The sequence below is a fragment of the Lagopus leucura genome, unplaced genomic scaffold, assembly GCF_019238085.1.
Source record: "Lagopus leucura isolate 7727_CA_CO unplaced genomic scaffold, USGS_WTPT01 Super-Scaffold_54, whole genome shotgun sequence".
Lineage (NCBI taxonomy): Eukaryota > Metazoa > Chordata > Aves > Galliformes > Phasianidae > Lagopus > Lagopus leucura.
In genome coordinates, this window is record NW_024962251.1 from 4,025,099 (window position 1) to 4,050,007 (window position 24,909).

Below are 24,909 nucleotides of genomic sequence, written 5' to 3' on the forward strand. Positions count from 1 at the left end.
ACAACAAATAGAGACAGGAAACAGCCTGTCCCTGTGTCAGTGACAATACTCTGTGTTTCCTTGGAAAAGTCCTTTGACTCCTGCCACAGTCCTTGGGGGACTGACCTTATCAGGAAGGCAATTTGCTGTGTGTGCAATTAGATTTGCAGAAGAGAGAAGAAGGCTGATGTAGAAACTGGGAGAGGATTTGCTGCCTGATATTTCTGACACAGGCTCATTGCTGCACAGGGCTTTGTGTCCTCCTGGCATGGAGAAAATGGCACCATCTAAACAGCATCCTCTAAAGCAGTAAGTTTAACTCATAGTGTGTCCACTGAAATCTGTACAGCGAAACACTTGGAGGTAGACCTTTTGTCCCACCCTGAACTACAGGACTGTGCTCTCTCTTGTGTTAAACATTATTTGGCAGTGCTGAGCTGACCAAAGGCCATTCATTCAGCCAGTCACCATGTTTTCAGTGCTGTGTTGCACCAGTAGAACTCAGTTCATAAGGAGAAGAAAAACTTCTGAGAAATTCCCTGGAACACATCCCATGCTCAAAGAACAAGACGGTCTGTAAAAGTTTGAATTATTGCTTTCTCAAATCAGAATTGGTGCTGGAAAAATCATCTGGAAACAGCATTGGGCAATCTCTAGGTGAGACAGCTTATTGCTGTAGATTAATGCAGACAGTAAGAACCATGAGAATGGAAAAGTGTTAGGTTTTGTCCTTGCATCTCAGAAAGTCGCTGCCTAAATATCTTGTGATCTATACTTAGCACTTGTCTGGTCCCCAAGAAATCATGGAAAGATTCAAGACAATTGCTGTCTAACATGATGCCTTTACAAATTTCCCTCTTAACTGGGAAATGGTTTAATCCCATGATGTAGCTCATAATCCTCCACCACAGCAGGAATAGTCAGCTCCATCATGGCAAAGGATAGTAATAAACCACTGCCCCCAAACAAGTATTTATTAACCAGCCCATATTTCCAGAGTTCATTAAGAATGTAGAGTTCTGAGTGGTTGTTTTAGCTGTTAATTAATGCTGAGCAGTAGTGGAAAGAAGAAGTGGTTTAGCTATTACGGTATTTCATTTCCTTACATTTAGAGAGCTTTACTGTTAATTGCTTGATGTGACTATAGGATGGAAGTCCTTCCCTTTGCATCTGGAGTATAACAAAGGAAAAAGAAGAGCTGTGTTAGGAAATGAGTGCAGACATTAATTCTTTCAGAGTATTACTTAAATAAAAGGGGAAGTGAGGGCAGAAAGGAGGAAAGTTTTATTCAGTAAATTTCATCCTTTTCTTCATCAGATTTAGTGAGAAGAAAGAAATATGATACAATTTGAACTGCCTGCTAGGAGCTACCTGAGAATGTGAGTATAACCCACACAGTGCTGTGCTGCAATCTGTGCTTGGGGTTTTGTGTTACACTGAGAGCAAAACAGTTTCTTACTTTCATTATAATACTAACCACAGAACTTAATTTTTTTGAGATTGGAATGTGAAATTTCTGTGGAAATGTATATCAGACTGTCAAGTCACCAGCACTCCTCTCTTTCATGTCTCCTAAATAAAAAACAAACAAAAAAAAAAAAAACCAAAAAAACCAAAGCACTTCCTCTGTTTGAATGAATACAGTTTTGTTTTAAAGCTCTGCAGCTTTCTCATCCTATCTTGTTTTGTACTTGGCTATTCATTGGTACCCTCCTTGGTTTTATTTTCTTGTATGAACTACACATCAAACTAAAATAATGTAATTAATCTATTCTGGATTACAAATGGCAATAATTTAGCAATATTACTGAAAAAGCATAGTGTCCAATTAACTACTAGTGAAGTACTGAATAAATTACACTGAAATTTATTAACTAATTCACCAATTTGGAAGGTAATCAGGATTGATTCTTCTTCTTTTTCTTTCTTTTTTTCTTTTTCTTTTCCTTTTCCTTTTTCTTTTTCTCTTTCTTTCTCTTTTTTTTTTTCCTTTCTCTTTTTCCTTTTTCTTTTCCTTTTCATTTCTCTTTTTTCTTTTTCTTTCTCTTTTTCTTTTTCTTTCTTTTTCTTTTCCTTCTTTTTTCCTTTTTTTCTTCTCAGAGCACTCAGTATTTCTCTTATAAATCTTGGTTATTTTTTTTCATTATCTGAAAAGTAAACAATCTGGGGGCATGGATGGCTTTGAAATAATATATTCACTTCATGAACTCAATAGTCTGTTGATATCCTGGAAACTTCTTCTGAGATGCAAAGACTGCAGCAGGTTGAGTAACAACTCACTGTGAGTCAAATTCTCCTCTGACAGCTCTGTCCTCAACAGGAAAACAGCGCTGAGACTATTATTAGCCCAAACAGGTTGAGTGCATCTGCACCAGGATTAAGTGAAGCAGCACCAGGGTAAAAAAGAGATGCAGAAATGATGCTCATAAAACAGCTCATAAAAGACCAAAAAATCAAGTTTGCCAGTAATAATTTTTGTTGTCTGTGGAATTAATCCTACTGGATGTCCATGGATGCTAACAGGAGGCTCTGGAATGGTTTATTGCTCAATCAATACCGCTCACTCTTAGCAACAGGGCATTATTTTGGGAGTGAAGACACTGTGAAGTGAAAAAGGTACAAGAGACTAGTGACAGAACATTGTTTTGCTACTTGTAGTGGGAAGATGTGAGTCCAAGTGTGAGAAATACAACTGCTGCCAAAGCTACTGAAGCTCAAGTTTTCTCATGGGCCCTTGGGTGCATCTGGAGAAGATGAAGGAAATGCAACTTCCCTCTTGTAAGGGGAAGCAAAATCATTTCCTCTACATTCCATTTATTTCATAACCTATTAGAGTAATCTTTTAAGATGAAAGTGATAATGAGAGGCTGGTGCAACTGAGTTTGCTGTTCCCAAGTTGAGAGTGCCTAAATGTTTGCGTGTGAGTAACTTAAGCACAGAAAGAAGATGAAAGCTTTCTCATGACTTCTCCTTAGAGATGGTTTGCCATAAGCAATTAAAGCAGGAAAAAAAAAAAAAGTGCCATCAGGGACTGCTTGAGCAACCAGCTGACACTGTGCTAGGTAATGCTGAAAAAGGATGAAGAATGTGGGAAAAGTGGAGCAGAGCAAGCCTGCAACTCAGCTAAATCTAGCTTGATTTGTAGCCAGCCAAATATGGGTACTACCACCAGGAAAGTGCAGGCAAGAATCAATTTGTCCATAACAGCAAGAGTTGTTTTTTGAGGCTGCTGTATATACTGTGCATGTATGTGGTTTGTGTGAATGCAGTGAGATGACATATGCAAAAGAACATATGCAATCAATTCATCTTCACAGCATGATCAGAGCATACAGCATGCAAAAGATTCACAGTGTCTAGAAGTGTCTCTGGGCTTTTGCTGCTGGATATGCAAACTCTCTTCTTTTACAGTAGTGTATCCTCAAGCTGCTGCTTACTGATTTTTCTGTGTAGGGAATTTTGCTGGTGTTAAGTATAGTTTGTGATTCAGGAAGCTAACAGTGCTGTGCAGTGGCAGGTCAGGAATGAACAGCTCGAAAATAATTAAAGAGAAAATCATCAGCCATATCAGCCAGAAGTTGTGTTTGGAACTGCACTGTCTTAGAGAAACTTCTTGTGCTCCGGGAAATAAACCATGCCACCTCATCGGTCAGGCTGACGTGACACAGAAAGTATAAAAGTAACAGACAAGCAAAAACTGGCTTTGAAGTAAGGAGGTTGAAGTACATTACTTTTGAATAATGGGTATCTGTCTTTCAAAGGTCCTTTCAAAATTTAGAAAATATCTATTATTCTTGAGCCTAGGAGTTCTTGTTATTCCCAGTGGTGAGTTAGAAAATGAATTCTGTTGGGGGTTTGTTGCTACTTTATGGCACTTAATATTACTAGTTCATGTTCTTAGTCTGCATGTTATCTGGACAACAGTCGTCAGATCTACACCCTAAAGAAACAATCAGCATTCAAAACTCACCACAGGAAAGCCTCCATTTCAGATATGTGCTATTTCCTTTCTGCGAGCGTCCTGCAGTGGAACAGCATGCTCAGTAAGATCTTCCCACTGGCACAGGGTAGCTCCTTCAGAGAATATCTTCTGCTGAACCTTCTTTAAACACTTTTAATTTTCACCCCTTGGGTTCCAGGTGCATTACACAAATACAGCAGATGAGGCTTGCAAGGAATTCTCCCAGAAGTAGGTCTTCTGGGATGGGCAGATCTGTGTGAGAAAGGACTCAGCATCCTCCCTGATGAGCTCAGTAATACATGGTATGTATTGTAGTATATGTTACAATGTACATGTAACATATTCCCTTGTGAATCATGGTGAGAGCTGGCCGTGGAGCTGTACATCCATCTCACAGAAGTGGTGGATGCATCCATTTTTGGTATATTTGTTCTGTGCCTACACAGCAACTTCCCCACCACAATAACTGCTGTAGAAATCTGTGTTAAAGAGACAGGCCTGGGCCAAGCAGGCTCAAGTGTGCGTGATCAGTAACAGAGCAGGTTTTCCATACAAGGAGTGTGGAGATATGAAGGACCAGCTCTACAGTCAGCATCTCTGACATCTGTGCTCCATTTTCTCCACCAAAATCCTTTCAGATTAAGTTTACATAAGATCAGTAATCTCAACAAAATATTTCAATTATTTTTTTTCCAGATGTGAAATTACAGCAAAAAAGTTGTCTACCCAACCAACTTACTTATGATCTCCAAACAATCTAATATATAGCTGTATAAACTGTATCTAAAGCAATGGCACATGTTAACAGATGTGGATGGTGGATTATTTCATTTCACCCTTTTAGAAGCTGTTCCCTTGTGCCTGCTGCAATGTCTCTCTACTCCTGACTGCTCCCAGCTGCTTGGAAGGCCTTTTGGCACACAGGCTTGCTGAGAGATGATACCATGCCTCTCCTTGGGGCTGAACCAGGCACATACTGAAAGCAAATTCTAAGGATAAAAAGAAACAATGGAAGAGAATCAGCACCTTTTCACGAGTCCACATAGAGTAGGTGCACAGGGCTGCCTGAAATTGTTTTTGGCTTCTAGAGTCAGAGTCAGGGGGCAGTAATAATGGTCACTGCTTAAACTTTTTTCCTTTGCCAAACTACAGTCAGCAATCCCAAGAAGAAAGGTCAGCTCTCCTTTCTCCCAAGATTTAGATGCACTCATTTTGTAATCAATGACAGTCTTAGTGGGCCTGTGCTGAGATAAAAGGTGTCAGCAGGTCATAGAGGTTCATTAATAATACATGTGACAGAACTATCACTTCTGGAGTCGGTGGCGGCTCTATCTCAGCAGGAGTCTAAATTCTGTCTAAACTTTAGGCTCCTGAAAAAGATAACAGGATCCTCTGCATAAATGATATAAGAGGCAGGCAGGTGCAGTTCCTGGATCTTACAAATGAAATACATTTAAGGAGTGAAAACCCTTCTTCCACTTTCTCCTGCAATTCACATTAGAAGGTATTTGATCACTTTGGTGACTGAAATATCTGGCATCAATCTAATATCTAGTCGGAGTAATTCTAAAATTCCTGAGATAAAAATTTCAGATGCGGTTTGTTCCCTTAAGCTGTCAGAGGCTCTGAGAGACAGCACTCTGAGCCTGTGGTCAAAGTTCAGGTGCTTTTTCATTCTGGCAGTAGCATGTCCAAAGACACACAAACCTGGTCCTTCCTTTAACTATGGGAAATTCTTTACTATGAGTGTGGTGAGGTGCTGGAACAGGCTGCCCAGAGACATTGTGGGAGCCCCATCCCTGGAGGTGTTCAAGGCCAGGTTGGATGGGGCCCTGGAAAAACTGGTCTAGTTTTAAATGTGGAGGTTGGCCCCACATGTGGCAGGGGGATTGGAGATTCATGATCCCTGAGGTCCTTTCCAACCTGGGCCATTCTGTGGTTCTGTGAGCACAAACATTTTGAGAAAGAGTACAGTAATGTGCACAAGAGAAAATGTAGGTTTTCTATAGGTTAAGTCAAGCTTCAGGAAGAAGAAACAAATCTTGAAACAGAGTTGTTAGGACTTTCTATTCTGCAACCAGAAATTACCATCTCTTCGTAGTTCTGAAGAGCATACACCATCATAAATGTGCTTGTGTGAATTTGGTAATGTATGTTCAAAGCTGCTTTGTTTTCTAAACATGTAAATGAATCATATAATAATGATGACTTTTATAATTATATCTATAATTTTCACGATAACACCTACTGATCCTAAAGAAAGCTCAGCCACCTATAGGGATTATACACAGGTCGCATCAAATTCAACTGCACTGTTAGTTTCACTGCTACCCTTTAAAAGACTAAGGTAACCTTGTTAGTCTTTACTATACATGGATTCTGAATCAAAACTACCCCCAAAATAAGAAATCCAGTATTTTTAGCAACCTTTTGCATTTAACGTTATTGGTATCGTAGAGCTGTAGCACTGAAGATTCTTTCTCTCTTTGAGAACAGAGAGATTTGACAAGCCAGAAATAGTCAGTGAAAAGTGCTTGAAACTCATTCTGACTATTGCTGATTTCTACAGACCTCTTACCAGAGGAGGCCATCTTGCTAAAGCAGCACTCACACATCGCTTTTGACAGCCAGCACGCTGCAAGAAGCCGACAGCAAACATCAGACCATCTGAGGATGTGTTCAGCAAGCAAGAGACAAACTGTGATATTTGTTCCTTGTTGCAGAACTGGTGGGCCTGCTACAGGAAAGTGTGCTGTGGAATAGGTGAGCACTTCTGTGGCGTGCAGTCAGCAGAGGCTGCACTGCAGCACTGGCAAGCAGGTACTGAATATCACCACCCAAATCAGGCCTTCAGATCTGTCTGCTAATGGGGTAACGCTATTAAAGTTAGGAGACAAACCAAAGGCCGTTCCTTGCAGCTGGAGCCTCACAAAGGCAGGCCCAGGGCAGCCCACACCGCTGGGAGAAGGCTGCAGCACCTCTGCTGCTTGCTGGGCAGCGTCTGCCCGCCTTCCTGAGCTCCGCCTGTGGTATCTGGAGCAAAGCGGGCTCGCATTGTCGTCCCGCGCTCGCCCCAGGAAACATGATATCATTCTCAAACAAAAGCGGGAAAGCTGACAGATCTATTGAGACGGGTGTGACTGTGATACACACCTAACCCGGAGAGCCCCTGTGGAAAAGGCTGCGCCGGGCGGCTCCTCGTGCCCTGCGGTCTGCGCTGCTAATCTGCATAGCCAAATTTTTGCTTCTCCCGTGGTCGTGGCTTCATGAAAATTACTTGCTCTCTATAGCAAGCAGGGAAAAGGGAAAGAGCTGGGTGAACTGGGCTTTCTTTCCCTCTCTGCCCATAATGGCAGCAGCACCAGTGCTGCCTTGCCTCCTGAGGCTGTGGCCGTGCTTGGATCAGTGAGCACTAAGCGGTCATGAAACTTCAGCTGGAGAATAGGAATTAGCAAAAAAACCACAATCTACTGCAGCAATGGCTAAAGAAAAATACTCACAAACACGCATTCAACAGATTTTAAGCACTTAATTTTTTTGCCTGTGTTAATCTCCTGCATATTCTCACTGTCAAAGTAATTAAAAATTCAGTGACATCTCAAAGAAACTAGTTCATAATGTCACTTAGCTAGTAAGATGCAGCTAGTTGTGAAAATTTGAAACTGTAAAGTGAGTTACACTACAGTGAGGACTTCTGCCTTTTCATGCTACTTTCTGGTTTTCAGTGCAGCTCAATATGCTGTTTTACAGCATCTAACTTTTTTACTTGGAGATGGACTAGAAGGACCTATGTGCACCTTTACATCTTAAGGAGTGAGCTCAGAGCTATTGTATTTTTGTTTTGCAGATTTTCCCTCGCAGATTTCCTTGAAGAAACTCTCTAGAGTATCAAAATATGGGTGGAGATAGTAATGCTTAAAAGTTGAGCAACTGGCAGCAGCTCAGGAAGGGGCAGGCTTCCTCAGTACTCTGTCTTTGATGGCTTCAGCAGCAAATCTCTAACATTAGCGTTCCAGGTTCTACAAGCAAGATTTGCTTTATTGCATTTGTCTCTTGTGACGAGCTGCTGATTTGATAACTAATCATATTTGCTGTTAACACTGAATTGTTCTTCAGTTGCACTTAAAGTTCTATTGATTAGTCTTAAACAACATGGGTATTTCCAGCCTTTTTGTTCACTGACTTCCATCTAGGTTCCAACTGCAGAATCTTGACCGAAAGCTTATCTAAAATCTAACACTGGAATAACTGGAAGTGCCAACATTTCCTGCTGCACAGCCACAAAGTAAGACACAGAAAGAGTCAACATCTAGTTTGCAGTGTGAGCGTGTGCGTCAACAAGTGACTTCAGTGTTTAGGAAGAGACAGCCACAGATGTGAATACAGAGCACACTCCCTGATACCTTGCTTCCAGCCCTCCTCCCTTTGCCTGCTCTGGGAACAACTCACAGAGATAAGTGATCATACTGGAGCAGATGCAGGTAATTAATCAATAAAGTGATTCCCAGTGTGAGGAGTGGGGAGTTGTGTGTTTTGCCCACCCATTGCTTGGGAAGCAAGAAGGGCGTGACAGGCCAGCTGTAGATATTAAAGCAAATGCTTACCTGAAATAATCAGGCTGAATCCATAGAGAACCAGAGGTGCCAAAGGGTCCATGCTTTCCAAAATATATCCATCCAGTTCTTACAGCAGCTCATGGAGTATCCTTCCCCTGGTCAAAATTTTACCAGTGGTTCTGCTCCGGCATGCTGGACTGCAGCGTGTTTACAAGACACGGGCAAGGAACTGCAGCAACGGAGCAGGCTGGAACAGTCTCATTGCTGTCTGAGTACAGGGAGTTTAAGTTCCTTTTTCCTGTTTCCTTTGTAGATTAGGATGGGAAAGGCAGGATCTTAAAGGCATTTTTTATATCAGCTGGACTACAGGGCAGTGCAAGCCCCGTCCATCCAGCAATACATCAAAACAATTATCAGGAGCTGCTGCAGGAGCAGAAAACAGCGGCTGGTCGCAGCCAGCAAAACAGGAACAGTGATGGCATCCCCCGACAGGCGAGTAGCATCCCAGCACTCAGTAATAAAGGCATGAAGCAAACCCTAACGAAGCAACCAGTTGAATCCAGCACAGACCAACACCAGCCCCAATCCAGCCAACTACTCCTTTAGTCGGTGTGCTTCATTGGAAACTATTTTTCTCTGCATCTGACTATTGGAAACAGACTGAAAACTTGTCATGGTAATAAATCATAACCAGAGTTTTTATGACTTCAGCAAATGCCACTTCACTCCGGGGGGGCCTCAAAACTCAGAAGTAAACATGAGGAAAAATACAAAATAAAACCACAAAAGCTACGTATAATTAATGAAATACATGGAAAGGCAGCACCAGATAAATTGACTTATTTCAAATAAATGGCAATCATATTCGCCAGCTCACTAAATATAACCCTTGACAATGTAGAATTTGAAAGCCCCGTAGCTCTGCCAAGACGCTAACACTCAGAATGACTTTTACACAAGTATGGAAAAAAAAATGTTTAGCATCATTTTGGAAATGGAGTGTGGGTTCATCATACCCTGATTTAATTTCCTTACGAAGATATACTCTGCAGTTGCTGCAGATTTTACAAAGGAATTTCTTGGCACTGAAGATTGAGTGACACCTGGATAGCAGAGTAGCACCCACAGAAGATTCAATGTTCCTCATACCCAACCAAAAATAAAACACAAACCAATCCATATAGGAGTCCAGATTGAGTGCAAAAACAGAATGAAGTCTGCACACTACTAAAAATCCATTTAAAAGGTTTAAGGAGACAGAACACAAGATGTTTCCTAGGTCTGGTTCCTCTGCACACATGCATATTTTCTCCACACTTGATTTCTGAGAACATTTTCTTCGTCAATTAGACACAAAGAGGAGGTGATTATTCAAACTACAGTTGCAGGTTAGCCAATATAAACCTTCTGGTATAGGTCCCTCCTGTGGCACAACACTTTGTGTACTGCCAGGAACTGAGTATTATCACATTTCCCATCTGGTGGGTATCTCTGCTCTGTCACTCATTTAACCTTCTTCTGATTTGGCCTTCCCTCAGTTTCTTTTTTTTTAATTGCCGAGCAATGAGGGGTCAACCAACATTAGTCAAGGACGTACATCTGCACATCTCCAGGCTGTCATTCTGTGATTCTGTGATTCTGAATTTAGTAGACTCTCTTTCTTTCTTGCTTGCTTGCTTTCTTGCTTGCTTTCTTGCTTTCTTGCTCTTTCTTTCTTTCTTTCTTTCTTTCTTTCTTTCTTTCTTGCTTTCTTTCTTTCTTTTGTAATGAACATAGATGGAAGAAAATGCTTGTGGGCTGTTGTTGACATCGATTTTTAAATAGATGGATCAGCTACAGTGGAAACCCACTTTTTAAAAAACAATTATATTGAGCCTGCTGGTCATTTAATATCCTATGGCAATGTGGCTAACTCAAGCATAAGAGCAACCAGCCCAATTTGCAATACTTCATATATATTAAAAGACTGCAGAGTCTTGCTAAAGCTGGAAGAGAGGAAAGATCGAGTTATCTGAGTCAGAATTTGACTGGGATATCAACTTCAGCTGGTTCATGTGTTTGTTTGTTTTGGTTCGTTGTATCATTCCATTTTTTAAGACATGCAGAATATCATCTATTCATATATATATACATACGTATTAGTTGCTGAAAAGATTCAGCAAACAGCAAACAATTACATAATTTATAATAAGAGTTTAATCTTATATTTGTTTCTGTTTGGAAGACATTTAAATCACAGTTTGATTATTGCTTCCACTGAAGTTAAAATTAATCAGATTACAAGCTATTGCCAGACTGCAGAGTTTAAAGGATTCCACTGTTCTATCTTGATTTACTCATACATGTCTGCCAGCCCCCCTTCTATGGTTTGATACTTACACTTCAGGTAATTAGACACTGAGGGTTCTTGACAGTGGCTATACTTGTTTTCTGTCATGTGCTCTGTTAACTCTACAGTCTGTTCATCCCTCTGACTACTGAAAGACACAGAAATGGTAGGACTGTCTGCCCCCCTCAGCAGGCAGCAGTAACGTGACAGCAGGATCCCCGGTGCTTGTCCATCCTGTACTGTCCAGTCCTCAGCTGAAGATGATGGATCTACAAACAGGAGGATCTTAAATCTCAGCCTACAGCCACAGTTAAAGAGTAGAACTAGAAATAGCCTTCTGTCAACACCAGATCATCAGCAAAAGAAAATGGGCTGAAAGTGAGGGTATCAGTGAGTCAAAAATACAGCACTGACTTACTCCATGTTTTGTTGCACACTGAGTCAACTGAAGCTGTTAGCTTCTGGATGGGTCAATATAGTGAAGCCACAGGCATGTCCTCACTGAGTCTTGTAGCAGTGTTAGCACCCCGTAAGCTACACCCTTCTGCTTTTCTAAAGGTGTCTGGAGAGACTCAGAATGGCTTCCTGCCCATGTGGTTTCTGAAGTGCTTCCCTGGGGATGTTGACTGTGTTGGTGGTTAGCTGTTGGTTTGCACACGAAGAACTGAATACCCATCAACATAGCATGCAAGAGTTTTTAAACTATTAAAGCAGGAAAACAAACTGTCTTTGAACATGTAAATATAACGCTAACATTAAACATTGGTTTTCATAACTCTGTTTGTTGAAGGCTAATTTTACGATATGTCAAGTGCTGTGAACTCCTGACACCAGGCTTTCCTCTTTAGATAAGCAGCACGCTTGTCTCAAGGACAGCCCATTCATACATGCTGCAGCGCATGGAGATATGCGAAGAGGAAAAAGAAACAATGCCACTCTGCACTTCTTTAATCAGGTGGATGTGTTAGCAGAAAGCACATATCCTCTTGGAGTGTCTGGCTGCATTATGCTGTTTTGGAAACAAGCCAATGCTTTGTCCTTGACTTGATGTTAATATGTGACAGTAAGAGGCGGTAAAGCACCTTCAGGAATTCTTACTCACGGTAATCAGCTAATGTGAAGCAGAAGGATCATAAGTTACAGAGCTCGGGCTTCTTTTCTTAAACAGACCCTGTTTTGCTCCATGGAACATCGCACACCACTGCGGTTAACCACAGCCATTGCTGCCTTGTCCTGGACTTATCCTGGCCCACCTGGAAAGGCCAGCAGGAAAGGCCAGCCAGGCATGAGCATTGTGCTGCAGTCCAGAGGGATCTGTCTTCATACAGTGTGGAAACTGGAGGTGCAGACTTCTGCAGTATGTAGTTAAAAGATGAGCAATACCAGTGTGGAAAGTGTAGAGGAACTGGTCGTATTGTAGTGGTGGTTGTAGGGAAACTTTAAGGTGGAAAGGAAAAGTAGCAGCCTGGATATTTTTTTGGCAGTTCTTTCTCTTTCTTGGGACCTGTGCTGAGGAGGTGCCTTGATTTCATGCTTTTTTCTCCTGTTTCTCAAGTTTATTTACATAGTTAGGATGGGTTTTTTTGCTCAGCATTTTTGTTTTCTTGTCAAAAGTCCTTCACTGTATACAAAACATGCCTTAGTCAAAGTGATGTTTTGCTTTTGTGACTGCCTTGTGAGTGAAATGAAAGGACATTTTCTACAATGGATCTGTGGAAACCTCGGGTTTTTCTCAAGTGTTAGGAAGGTTCAAGTGATGAAAGAACAGAGCAGTCCTTCAAAGCCGCAGTATCAGTACATTGTGAAAGACATCAGCTTGACTAAGGCCAGATGCCTGTACTCTGGATGCTTTGTGAGCCTCCTGTATTTTGCTGAAATGGGCTCTGTGCAGGTTTTATTGTGACCACTTGTGCGCAGAAGAGAAATTAATTCTTGTTTCTTAATTCTTTGCTGATAAAAGGGACTGACAACTTCAAGACAATTTCAATATTTCAAGAACTTCTTGGAGAACAACACTATGAGTAGTGAAGAACCAGCATAAGTGAGAAGTAACTGAGCTAGTTATTTCAATGCCTGTGTGAAAAGGAGAAAACTGCACCCTTGATGTCAGTGCTTTGCAACACAGTTGTTTTCTCCTTTGTTTTTATTGCTGTTTCTCTTCATTTTTCTTCATACAGTGTGGAAATGGAGATGCTATGATACATCTTGAAGGAAGAAAGGAATCCATTATTTCCCTCTGAAATCATCTCCCACTCTTAATGTGATTCTCAAGAAAACTTTGGTTAACTGCGTAACTGAACTTTACACTGACTTCACCCAAGATGTGAGTCTATGCTTAGCTCATTCATTACGCTGCCAAACATTTTTCCCAAAATATGAACTCTCCCTTTTTCAAAGTACTGTATTAAAAAAAAAACAGCACAGGTCACCTGCCTTCAGCAAGCGCAACTTAGTGAGGAATTGGCTATCTGTGTGAGAGAACTACACGTCCCTTCTTCAGAACTTAAAATCTAATTTATGTACAGAAAAAGGACTTCAGTATTTCATGCTTATGTCAGTGATTCTGAAAACGATTAAATACAGCAGATCTGAGCACAAGTCCAAGCCGTTAAACATCCTCTCTTCATTTTATTTAGCAGAAAAATAATGAACAGGAAGGGAACTGAAAAATATAGGCTTTAATCTGGAATTTCATCTATTGCATATGGTTATTGGGGTGAATACTATACTGTTTAATGCTTCCTACTACAACCATGTCCTTTTTTCTCTTTTCTGGTTTTCAGATGTGCTGAGTCCCCCTCGGCCCATCAGTAGTTTCTATGGCAAATTCATGTTTTATGACCAAGAGAAACCTGTTGCACCTTACTTACTCTTTGCTGCTGAGCAGAAAACTTGAGCCTGATCCAAAGATGCTAGTGGTCAGTGAATCAAGATCAGTCAGTTTTAATGAGTACAGCTTTCAAGGAATTCATTTCACAAGAGGAAACTGAGCAGGTCATTTTACATTTCTGGCTCATTTTTTAAAAATGTGGGAGGCTTCCTCCATTTCACAGATTTGGCATCTTGTCTGGTTACTTCTCCTTCCTGAAATGAAAACCAGCAATACAAGCTGCAAGTAAGGGCAAGAACTTTTTTCTCTGTTCCAAGTGTCTGCCAATGCCAACAAATGATTGATCAAAGCTGGGATTTGAATTCTGATCATCTATGCAGTCATGTTGAATGGCTCCCTTCCTCCTTAATGGAGAAGAAAATATGAAAACTATTCATTTTGGAAATCATTCAGATCTCCTTCAAATTGATTAACCTGCATTTTGTAATGCTGCTTTGGCTGGAGCTGCCATCTACTACTGTCTGTAGTATTCAGCTGGAATATACTGTGGATGTATTCATCATGCAAACTTTGGTGTTATTATTTTTTTCAGGATCCCTTTTTTTCATTCCAGACAATGGCCATATTCAACCCACCCAGGTGCCTTATCAGTATGAGGTGAATATGTTTCTAAGGAGCTCATTCACAGCAGGTACCTAGCAGGAGGGCTATAAAGGGTCTTGAGGACAAGATGTTGCAAGATGTTAAGTTTGAAATGGCTGTTTCCATGCAGTGTGTCACCAAAGTGGGATTTGGAGTGAAAGACCATCGTTCCTAGTATCCTAACATCCAAGTGGCATTTCCCTGGAGAAGGACCAAATTACGTGGAGGATTTTAAGGAAACTGGATGTCCACGAATCAGTGGGGCCTGCTGGAAGCACCTGCAAGTCATGGAGAAGCTGGTGAATGACATTTATATTTCACGGTGACTGAGGGAGGCTCTTGGGGTGCACAATGGTGCCAATACCATCCTTTTTTAAAGTGTTCTCTATGATGGGACAGAGTGTACCATCAGTAAGTTTGCAGATAATACAAATCTGGGAGAAATGGCTGATAGGCTTGCATGCTTCTGGGCAGAAACACCTTGATGGGCTGTAGAAGTGGGTGGAGAGGAACATCAAGGAATTCTAGAAGAGTAAATGTTCATTTTTGTACCTGAGAGCAGCCAAGGCACCGGCACCGGTTGTGAGCTGACTGGCTGGAAAGCAGCTTTGCTGGGGTTCTGGAGGACAAGAAGCTGGCCAGGAGAGAGGAGTGTGCCCTCACAGCAAAAAAAAAGCCAACAGAATCCTTGGTTGCATTAGGAATACCATTGTCTTCAGTGGGCCCAGAAGGTGATCCTTCCCTTTACTCAGATCTTGTAAGACAGATGAGCAGAGTAGCTTTTACATTTCTTCACTGCATAAATGCTGCTACTTAATCCACATCGCCTCACTGTGAAGGCGTAGCATAAAATAGACAACAGACAGTCATACAACAGGAACCATGTATTGAATTACAAGACTTGATATACAAGGAGCTCTGGAGGAAAAAATGCTGTGTGTTTGGTATTTAAACTTGACTGCAAAGAACAGCGAGGTTAAGTGCGACATTAGAAACAAACTAGATATGGGTGCAGTGATCTCAGGTCACAACTGGGAATGATTTCTTAATGAGTACATTTAATCTCCCACCAGGAGATAAAATGCTCCCTTTGTGGCTCATTCATTCCAAACCTGTCAGTTTTTTCAGCCAGGGATATTATAAGAAGTATGACTAAGACTGTAAGAGTGATTTGTTAAACGGAGGAACAATCAAGAAGATTCCCAGACAGAACCAGGCAATCTGGATACTTCCAACAGAACAAGAAACAAATCAGCATTTTAGAGAAAACATTTTTATGACAGGCATCTCCTGGGGAACACAACAAAAACCTATAAACTTTACCCCACTATCCTACAGAATTGCTGCCAAGGACTAAAACTCTTCCCTGCCCTGAGTAAAAGAGAATTTAAAGCAGCCTGTTTATTCAGCATGCTGCTTCTTTCCATTGTTCATTAAACCATGTTATTGTAGAACAAGTGGAATTCAGGAGACGATCTCACTGGTTGATGGTTTGATTGGTGAGAATATTAGACTTCAACTTTATCTCAACAAATAACGGGCTCTCTCTGGAATAGCTGAAACTTTGACAGGAAGGAAGAGACATTAGTGGGAACTTCCCCTAGATAACATCCCTTAGTTTATAGAAATCCTGTTCCATTATAACTAAATATTATACAGACATAAATTTAGAGAGCAACAGCATTTACTGAGCTGAATTTGGAAACACAGTGTTCTCAGCAAGAATCATCAGAATGTTTGTTTTACATACTTCTCCCATATGCTGAAAACAGCAATCACAGATTTGAAGAAATTGAAAGACAAAAACACACAACTTCTATTTTAACAGAATGTTGTCTGCTGCAGTTTTATGAAGTAGAGCACACGCTGCACTTCTTCTGCAGAACTCTTCAAAGTCAGTAGTAATACAGCCCCCCCTCTTCTGGTTTGAACTGTTCTTTAAGATTACTGTATGACTGGGATTCACACCTAATACTCTTTTTTTCTCTGCTCAGCACTATTTTACAATGTGCAAAGTAGATGAAATTATCAGCAGTTTATAACTATTTTACAGGTATTTTAAGCCTCTATTCAACATGTTTTTTCTAGAAACTGAATTTATGTATGACACTACAGCTTGAAACCTGCCGAAGAAAAAACTACACAGAAAATACTTCCTTTATTGGTGAATACCACAGAATCAAAGAGCTCTGCACACGGTTAATGGTAGCTGCATTTTGCAAATTTTACCACATGTTCTTATGTTGAAGATGTAATAAGGACATGCCTTAGAAGTTAATCAGTTCTTGAGTGGGAAATGAAAAATTGCAGACAGATCCTTAAAGAACATTTGCTTTTATTTTAAGACTTTAAAACATGAAACAATTCTGACTTAAGAGGATGCTTGCTATCCTTAGATGCTTCCTTTATTCTTATAAACTGTATGTAAATAGGGAAGGTTTACTGATATAAAAGATAATTACACATCCACTGTGTAAAGCAGACTGAGGCTTCACATCTGAGATGCAACCCAGCAACAGGCCTCGGTAAAATATTATGGTGACTTCACAGTTACTGTGGAGTATTTCCTTTTTAGTTCTATATGTTTCTAAATCCAGAAGCTTATTTCTGAATATTTTCAAACGTTGCAGAAAGAGTAGAACTATTAAATCCTAAGATTTCTATAAACTTGGAAAAATATTTTTAAGAACATGTATCACAGCAGTGGTGAGCTAATGAGCTCAGAAGTCCATCTTTTTGAGCTGCCTGTGCACATCACTCATTGTTGGTCCACTGGGTCAGGAAGGAAGTGCTGGGGTTCAGCTCTTGGTGTTCTGTAAAGCTTCTATGAGTGCTTTGTTGTATTCTGTGACCAGCTTTCTCACGTTCTTCCTTACTGGCTGGTAGTTGCTCTCCTGACTTTTTGTTGCTATGACTGATTTAAAGAATTAAGGAAACGAGCTGCCAGTATAAATATTAGCATAATTAGAGATCATAAGGGAAACATAATACAGTAAGTTTCCTTCTGCAAAAACTATCAAGAGTTGCAAATGATGGAAAAAATTCTAACTGGATGTAAAGGATTTGCACCAATTTACTAGCTGCCATCTCGTGCCAAATATGATAAGAGATGGCAAGTCAATTTTGTTTTCATATACATAGGCAATAGGATTCATGTGGAAGACTGCCCACTGTTATGCTGCAAACAAAACCATTCCAAGGCACTTGGCTATTAAAAGCCATATGTTTTGGCACTTCAGATCTGTGGGCAGAAAAATCCCTGTGCAAGAAAACAGTAGCAGAAACAGATGTGCAACTCTGTGTAAGAATCTGCTTGCAAAAGTAGGTAATACATTACAGCATGTTAGGAAGAGCTTTTAATATCCTGCATGTTCTTTTCCTCTTAGTTTCTTTTAAAGCTTTTCTTTTTAAAATGTAATAGGATCAATGTTTTTTGCCTTAAGAAAATATTCCTGCATAGCTTCCTCCACAGAGGGAAAGGGCTGCAATTCTATTTTTCTACTATCAGCAAACTCTTCTGCTGAGTCCTATGACCTGCCAAGGAGTGACCATGTCCATGCAGAGGTGAGCTGCAGCTCATCAGAGAGCTTCACATCACTAAAAAAACAGATCCTTATTTTATGAGCCTAGGAAAGGTCTGTATACATTTACCTACTCCTATCTCAAAGAGCAGCAGGATGCCCAGAGATCAAAGATACCTGTAATCATAAGGTAGCTAATCTTCTGCAGGAACCTGAAAAGCCAAAGCCATAAGCATTTGGTCTTCACTGCTGAGTAAAAAGAACAGTCTAAGCCAATCTGAACCACCTATTATCAGCCGTTTCACATATAAAAAGGGATTTATTTTTTCACTCAAATTAAGTCATTCTGCTGGCCTTCAAATGCTATTATTAAACAAATGCATTTTTTCCATATAATATTTTTAAAGAATTTTAAATCCAAAATATAAAGATATATAATAAATTCACCATACATAAAGAATACATTTTTGTCCAAGAACTACTAAGTCTTTCTCTAAGAATTAGAGTACTCATCAGATACAAGAATCAGATATAAGAAATAGGATATCTGATATATGAAAAAACAAGACTAAATACAGATCCTAAATTGCTTTTTTGTTGTTGGTGGTGTCGTTATGGCTAGACTACTATATAATTGTCTGAAATACATTATTTTGATATTTTCTCTGGTGTTTAGCAATATCCATTTCCAAAAACACAGTGCTATCTTCTGAAAGTCACTTACAGCAAATAACGCTTTACTGGAGTTTCGGAAGCTCTTGGATGGAAAGGGTTAGTCAGAAACAGAGGAACACACCTCTAATTAGCACCATGCAGTGAGGAGGAGTGCTGTAGTTCTCCCACTTGAATCCATTTAGCAGCTACATCATCTCCTTGTCACACCGTATCACTATTTTACCTCCCATTGAACATTTCCTCTTTTATAATAAGAAATATTTACAATGTGTGAAATCTGTTGTTTACATTTTATCATTTACCATGCCACATAAATTTTAAAACAATAATATGTTTGACGCATGAATTCACACTGCACAGATATAAAAATGATCTTTGTAAGAAACCTGGTGGCAAAACTGACCCCACAGGAAAAAGGTGAGTCTGCAAGATAAATCTTGAAATTTAGGATATGTTAAAGTTTCAGGCCACACATACAAGTTTTGCTACATATAATAGCTGCCATAAAACCAGATATTTGCAAAGCACAGCCCTTCCCTCCCTTCTCTGTCTTCTGCACCCCATTCCGTCCTGCCTTACTTTGCTGGAGGAAACAGACTTCTTCCTCAATTAATACAATGTGAGAATTTCACTGCATTTCTTAAATAAAAGGATACATTCCTTCATCATAAAGTTATTTTGCTCTAGGTGCTGCCACTTCCTCTCCAAGTTCATAAGCTGAAAACAAAACAAAAAAAAAGAGCCAAAAATGAAAATAATTACACATTTACCTTGTACAAAGAATCAGGCAAAAAAGCTTCAGTACTTTGCAGTCTACTACCTGATAAGATCAAGGCTACTTCACAAAAAATGAAAACCAAACCAAACAAACAAACCCAACGGCAAAACGATTTTTAAGCTCCCAATGATTGATCTGTATATAATTTAGCACCTCAGACATTTATTTTTTGCTATTTATGTGGAAACATTCCATAGAGATTCAATAGTACCTGGGGAAAAAAAAAAAAGCAAACAGACTGAGAACTTGAGATTGTAATTATGCAGGTAAATGTAAGTCTGAGGTAAAAAGATGAGCACTACAGACAGATATTAATTCTCGTACTTTGTATCATTAAAATGATCTCTTTTTAAAATCAGTAAGATCTAAAATCACCAAAGATACAATGTTTCCTGACACTGTCTTGGACTTTGAGCTACAGGGAAGAAACTTCCTTTCTTCCATAGTTAAGTTTCCTGTCTGATGCCAGAAGCTGTGATAAGAACAGATCTGCAGGGAAAAGATTGCAGGAGTGTGGGTTAACTGCTGGCACTTCTTCAATACGTTCAGCATCAACAGGAAGCTAATGTGGACATTATATCGATGGCTGCTTCCTTACAATGCGATTTTATAATATTTGTTTTTCTGATGCTACTGTTCAAGATTCTGCATTTCAAGATAGGAGATGTTATTTCTAAACACAAAAAGCGAAAATCTTTCTCAGACTCAATTTCCACTTCAGTGGAAACTACAGCAAGAGCTTAGGAAACTATTGCTACATTTTACTTCAAAGCTTATTCTGAAGCTAGACGATCTGAAACAGTTCCTATCTTACTCAAACTTCATAGTGAAGAACTGGTTTTCTAGCGCCCCGGTTCACAGCGCTCAGGGCAGACATTTATTTGCATGGTATTTCTGACTAACAGTCATTACTGCATCTTTATAGCTGTACCCACCTACAACACAGCTAGGAACAAAGACTAGTTTAAAATACTGCAAGATACACATTAAAGAAAATATTCAGTGCATCTTAGTACCAATTCCTTGAAGGTCAGAACTTAACACTGCTTGCAAAATTACCCCAAGCCTCAAAATACGTAAATGCTAACTGTGCTTCTGAATACTTGGTGCATATCAACTAATCAGCTGCTTCCAGTTTATACCTTTGTCCTTGTGACTTTCACATGTGTGACATAAAAAGCAAAGAGACAAATCCATTTTGCACAGAAATAGAATGGCTGCAGCCTAACAAACTGGAAAAATAATGTACAATTACCACTGTATATATTTTTTGGCATCACTCTTCAAAAAGTATCTTAAACCTATCAAGTGTTTAAAATCCGATTCTGGTATTAAAAACATGATATTCTGAAGTTTTGCAGATTTTGGAGATTTGTATCATCACCACAATAATCGCATGCTGTATGTGTAATGTGCATCTTCTTGACTGGAGCCACCTTCATGTCTTCACTTGTTTGATCCATAAAGTTTTTACTTACTCACTTAGAACTTAATAAGTTCTCAATAACCTAAACAATAAAACTGAGTGAAAAAGAAAATAAACAAATCCCATTCTCCAGATTATTTTATTTTGAGGTCATCCATTTCCCTTCTGTGCATCCACACCTGTATGGCAGTAAATTTCTTTTGTCAAAATGACAAGAATTAATGAGAGCTTATAATGGAAGAATCAAAGCTGCTCACAAGTTTGAAAACAGCTTCCTTCTTGACTCACTTCTGAAATGTACACATACACTGAAGTTGCTTGGACTTAAGGAAGCCCTAACAAACCCTATAAGCTCAGCCAAGAGCACAAGGACTACAAAAAGAAAAATAGCAGTATAGGCTGCAAAGAAAAAACTTATCAGCAGAACTTCAGAAAGGAAAGTGATCTGATCTAACTAATGAGAATTTTTTTTTTTTCTTTTTTTCTTTTTACTTTCTTCCTAAATGAGTTCTCAAAACTTTGCAAACAGTGGGAGGGGCAGAGTTCTGAGCAAAACTGATGGCAACACTTAAATAAAGTATTCAAAATTTTTAAGCTTTGAAAGACTCATCCTTAGCAATTCTGAAATCCAAAGCTTACAATAAACTTATTGCTACAGTATTAATTTCTGTTTAAAATTGGAAAATTTGGCTATGCATTTGCAATGCATGCTTCAAATTCTTCCTGAGAAGGAATAAATTGATTCAGTTCATGCTTCATGTGTATGAGGAAATGAAACTGGGATAGAAACAACAGAAGTGATGATCCGTAGCTTGAGCTGTACCTGAGAATAGGTCTCATTCTCCTGCAGCTCTCTTTTCAGGGTCTCGTATTCTGCATTCAAGGTTTCCATTATTTTCTTGAAACCATGGCTAAGTTTTGTTAATTTTTCCTTCTCCTCCTGTAGTCTCTAGTTGAAAAAGAAATACAAACAGATGAATGGGTGAATTCATTTGCTCTAGGCTAGAGACAAATTATTTTCATTCAACTTTCCAGATGGTAACTCCTCCTTCTAGAACTCCTAAAGAAGTCATATTACTTTTCTGTAAACAATGTATGCCCTATCACAGTGATAACATTTAACAGTTATGAACAAGTTGTAAGTCCAAACAGTACTGTATCTGGACAAGTATGAATCCAACCTTAAGAATTTGTAGGAAATTTATCCTATTTCCAGTGAAATAGGAACTGCTCCACACAGAGTTTGTTTCCAAGCAAATCATGGACAACACAGTTATTTTCTTTCTTTGCGCGAGTTTTGTTTAGATTGCTAAATCCAAGCTTACAGGTAGTCATAAGTTACAGCAGAGAAGATCAGAAGAACCAGTAAAATAAAAGGGAAGTTCTGTGGGAAGGAAGTTATCAGAAGGTATCCAGCTCATAAACTGCCACAGGTACCTCATTAGTAAGTGTGGATTACAGTTTTCTCAGTGCCTGTAAACAAAGAATCCCCATGTATTCTGTATAATTCCAAGCTTCACTCCTATTATTACCTTTTTCTTCTCTTCTCCTGATGCTTTCAGAGCTGGCAGATCTTTATAAACCTCCAAATCTGCTGTGGTTTTTTCAATTCTCTCTTTAAGTGAAGCCAGTTCATCAGTCATCTTGCCCTCCAGAAGTTCCATCTTCTGCAGGTCCATTTGCAGCTTCTGACTTTCTGTAACACCAAATGCACAATCACTGGTGACTTTTGTTGAGCAATAAAATAGGTCCTGCATATCTCCCTGATTTTGACACGCGTGGAAACGTTAATGTGAATGAAAGCACAAAGTTCAATCTTCACATTCATCCTGAGTTCCAAACTAATAAATTATTGCATCATATTCCGTAAGTGAAGAATAATGGAAATACAGTGATTTTCTGTATCACAGTGTGGTATTTCTATTTTAAAGTTGCTTATAGCATCTGTCAATTTAAAGTTTTAAAGCAGTGGGAATACCTTACCAAAAGCTGACTACAATAATGTGATTTTAAAGATCTGTTTATATTAGTTTTTTAGCCTGGTATTGCTTTTTTTGTTTGTTTGTTTCTATATGGTAAGCCTTCCTTTTATGAGATGAAATTGCCAGTTTTTTCTTTGAACATTGACTCAGCAAAGGAAAATTCTTCCATATCTCCACAGAAACCAGAATTGCCACAGCTTACAAACTGAGCATGTGAGATAATACACAGCATTTACTTCTGACAGTTAGAAAGGAACAATACAGGTAATGAACAAAGTTAGGAGTATAGAAGGACTAGATAGGGGTAGATGTGATTTTGGACAGCTGTCTGCCTTCTCATTCTTGAGTCTTCCTTATAGTCTTGAAAGTTTAAAAACATGGATATGCAGTCTTACATGACAGGGCTGTGCCTCACTCAGAATATCAATAATGCAGATCTTTCTGCATTCTAAAGCATCGGGCAAAGTGAGCTACTGGAAGAGATGAGAACTCCTGGCATAGGCTGAGCATCGTGCTCCACATTCAGGTTTGTGCTGATTCGCTAGGAAAAGAGTAGGAATATTTTTTTTCCCAACTTAACCAAGGCAGTAGAGATCACTACAGCAGAAGGAAGTGGAAACGCACGTGTGAAAGAGGAAGAGCTCACTTTTCCAGAAACTCTGGGTATGTTTTCCTTAGCAGAATTATTTGGGAAAATCTTACCTCATCAAAACCTTAATGAAACAAGATTTTGGTATGTATTTCTTCTCCTCTGTAGTTACGCCATATATGCATTTCTTTAGAGCGAAATATTGGATTCAAAATTTTTTGCTCACAATAATAATTAAATAATTTGAAAACAAAAACAAACAAAAAAATAAACCACAAAAAAATAACGCAAGCCAAAATTTTTACGTTGAACATGCAAATACCCAGAGGAACCTAAGGTAAATAAGGTAAAACTGAAAGGGTCCCTTATATGCAAAAGGCATTTACAGAATCACACAGAATCACAGAATCACCCGGGTTGGAAGGGACCCCAAGGATCATGTAGTTCCAACCCCCCTGCCTAGCAGGGCCACCAAACATACACATTCAGATCAGGTTGCCCAGGACCCCGTCCAACCTGGCCTTAAACACGTCCAAGGACGGGGCATCCACAACCTCCCTGGGCAGCCCGTTCCAGGGCCTAACCACTCTCCTAGTAAAGAACTTCCCCCTAACATCCAACCTAAATCTTCCCTCACATAAATTCTAAAAAGTTCCATTCTGGCAAAAAGGAGGATTTAAAAATAAAGAGTTGGAACTTCTTTGGTTGTCTTTGATTCAATGTTTATGCATCCTTCCGACTTAAGAAAACACTTTCTGGAATATTCTGTAACTGTCTATACTTGGTGGTGGCTGGTACCGGTCAGTGCGAGACCCCAAACCCAAACTGAACAGACCACCACACTATTTCTCGTTTCTATGGCACTGGAGGTTTTAAAACAAACAAATACTTATGAACCTCCATAAACCAGAGCTTTAGCATTAAAACCACCAAAAAATAAAACTATATAAAGAATTCAAATTAGAGGGAAATAGCTGCAAAATATCTTTAGATTTTAAATACTTACTCAGACCTAATCACAACACTTTCACTTTTAACACAGTTGCACTACTATTAACATTTTATTACTTTAAAATTGTTGACTTAATGGAATTTATTTTACATGTAAAGAGTAATAACATCACATGTGCCAAAATGCCTTGAAGGACTTTCAGACTGTTCTGTCTGTGTACTGACAAATCTAGGGCGACGCAGCAATGGGCTACACTGACCCACTCACAGTTTTTGAGGAAAGGCGAGAAAGTGGAGAGGGCAAATTTTATTCTTATCTAGCAGCAGCCTCAGTGAAAACAAAACAAAACACCAAACTTAAAAAAACTCAAAACTTCTCTCGGGGAAGTGACAGGAAGAGGATGCAGCCCAGTTCCTTCTGATACGCCATGCAGTTGCAGCATCTTGCAGGCTGTGTGTACACAGAAGCAAACCCTGAGACCAAACTATGGTGACCCAGGGAAATGATTTTGGGAAACTATGCCATCAGCACTTTTGTTTACTCTTCATGGTTTCCTTTCTTGCTTCTTTTTTTTTTTTTTTTTTTAATTACTCTGCTGATGCACCTTTTATATATTTGCTATGGCATGAAAATCCAGGTTTTAATAACAACAAAATAATCCTGAAGATGACTGTGCTATAACCTGTAAC

The 24,909-nt window shown here is 39.5% G+C and overlaps 2 protein-coding genes across 2 annotated transcripts in view; both read right to left on the reverse strand.

The window, feature by feature from the left end:
• TEK (TEK receptor tyrosine kinase) overlaps positions 1-8,821 on the reverse strand; it is a 34,975-nt gene extending 26,154 nt beyond the window's left edge. The window contains exon 1 of the mRNA XM_042873880.1: positions 8,545-8,821. Coding sequence (XP_042729814.1) covers positions 8,545-8,596 — 52 coding nt within the window. The 5' untranslated portion in view covers positions 8,597-8,821. The remainder of the gene's footprint in view (positions 1-8,544) is intronic.
• A 7,794-nt stretch (positions 8,822-16,615) lies between these two features.
• IFT74 (intraflagellar transport 74) overlaps positions 16,616-24,909 on the reverse strand; it is a 32,252-nt gene continuing 23,958 nt past the window's right edge. Inside the window, exons 17-20 of the mRNA XM_042874205.1 lie at positions 22,230-22,393; positions 21,521-21,646; positions 19,150-19,210; positions 16,616-17,211 (exon numbers count right to left, since the gene is read on the reverse strand). Of these exons, the coding sequence (XP_042730139.1) occupies positions 17,096-17,211; positions 19,150-19,210; positions 21,521-21,646; positions 22,230-22,393 (467 nt within the window). The 3' untranslated portion in view covers positions 16,616-17,095. The remainder of the gene's footprint in view (positions 17,212-19,149; positions 19,211-21,520; positions 21,647-22,229; positions 22,394-24,909) is intronic.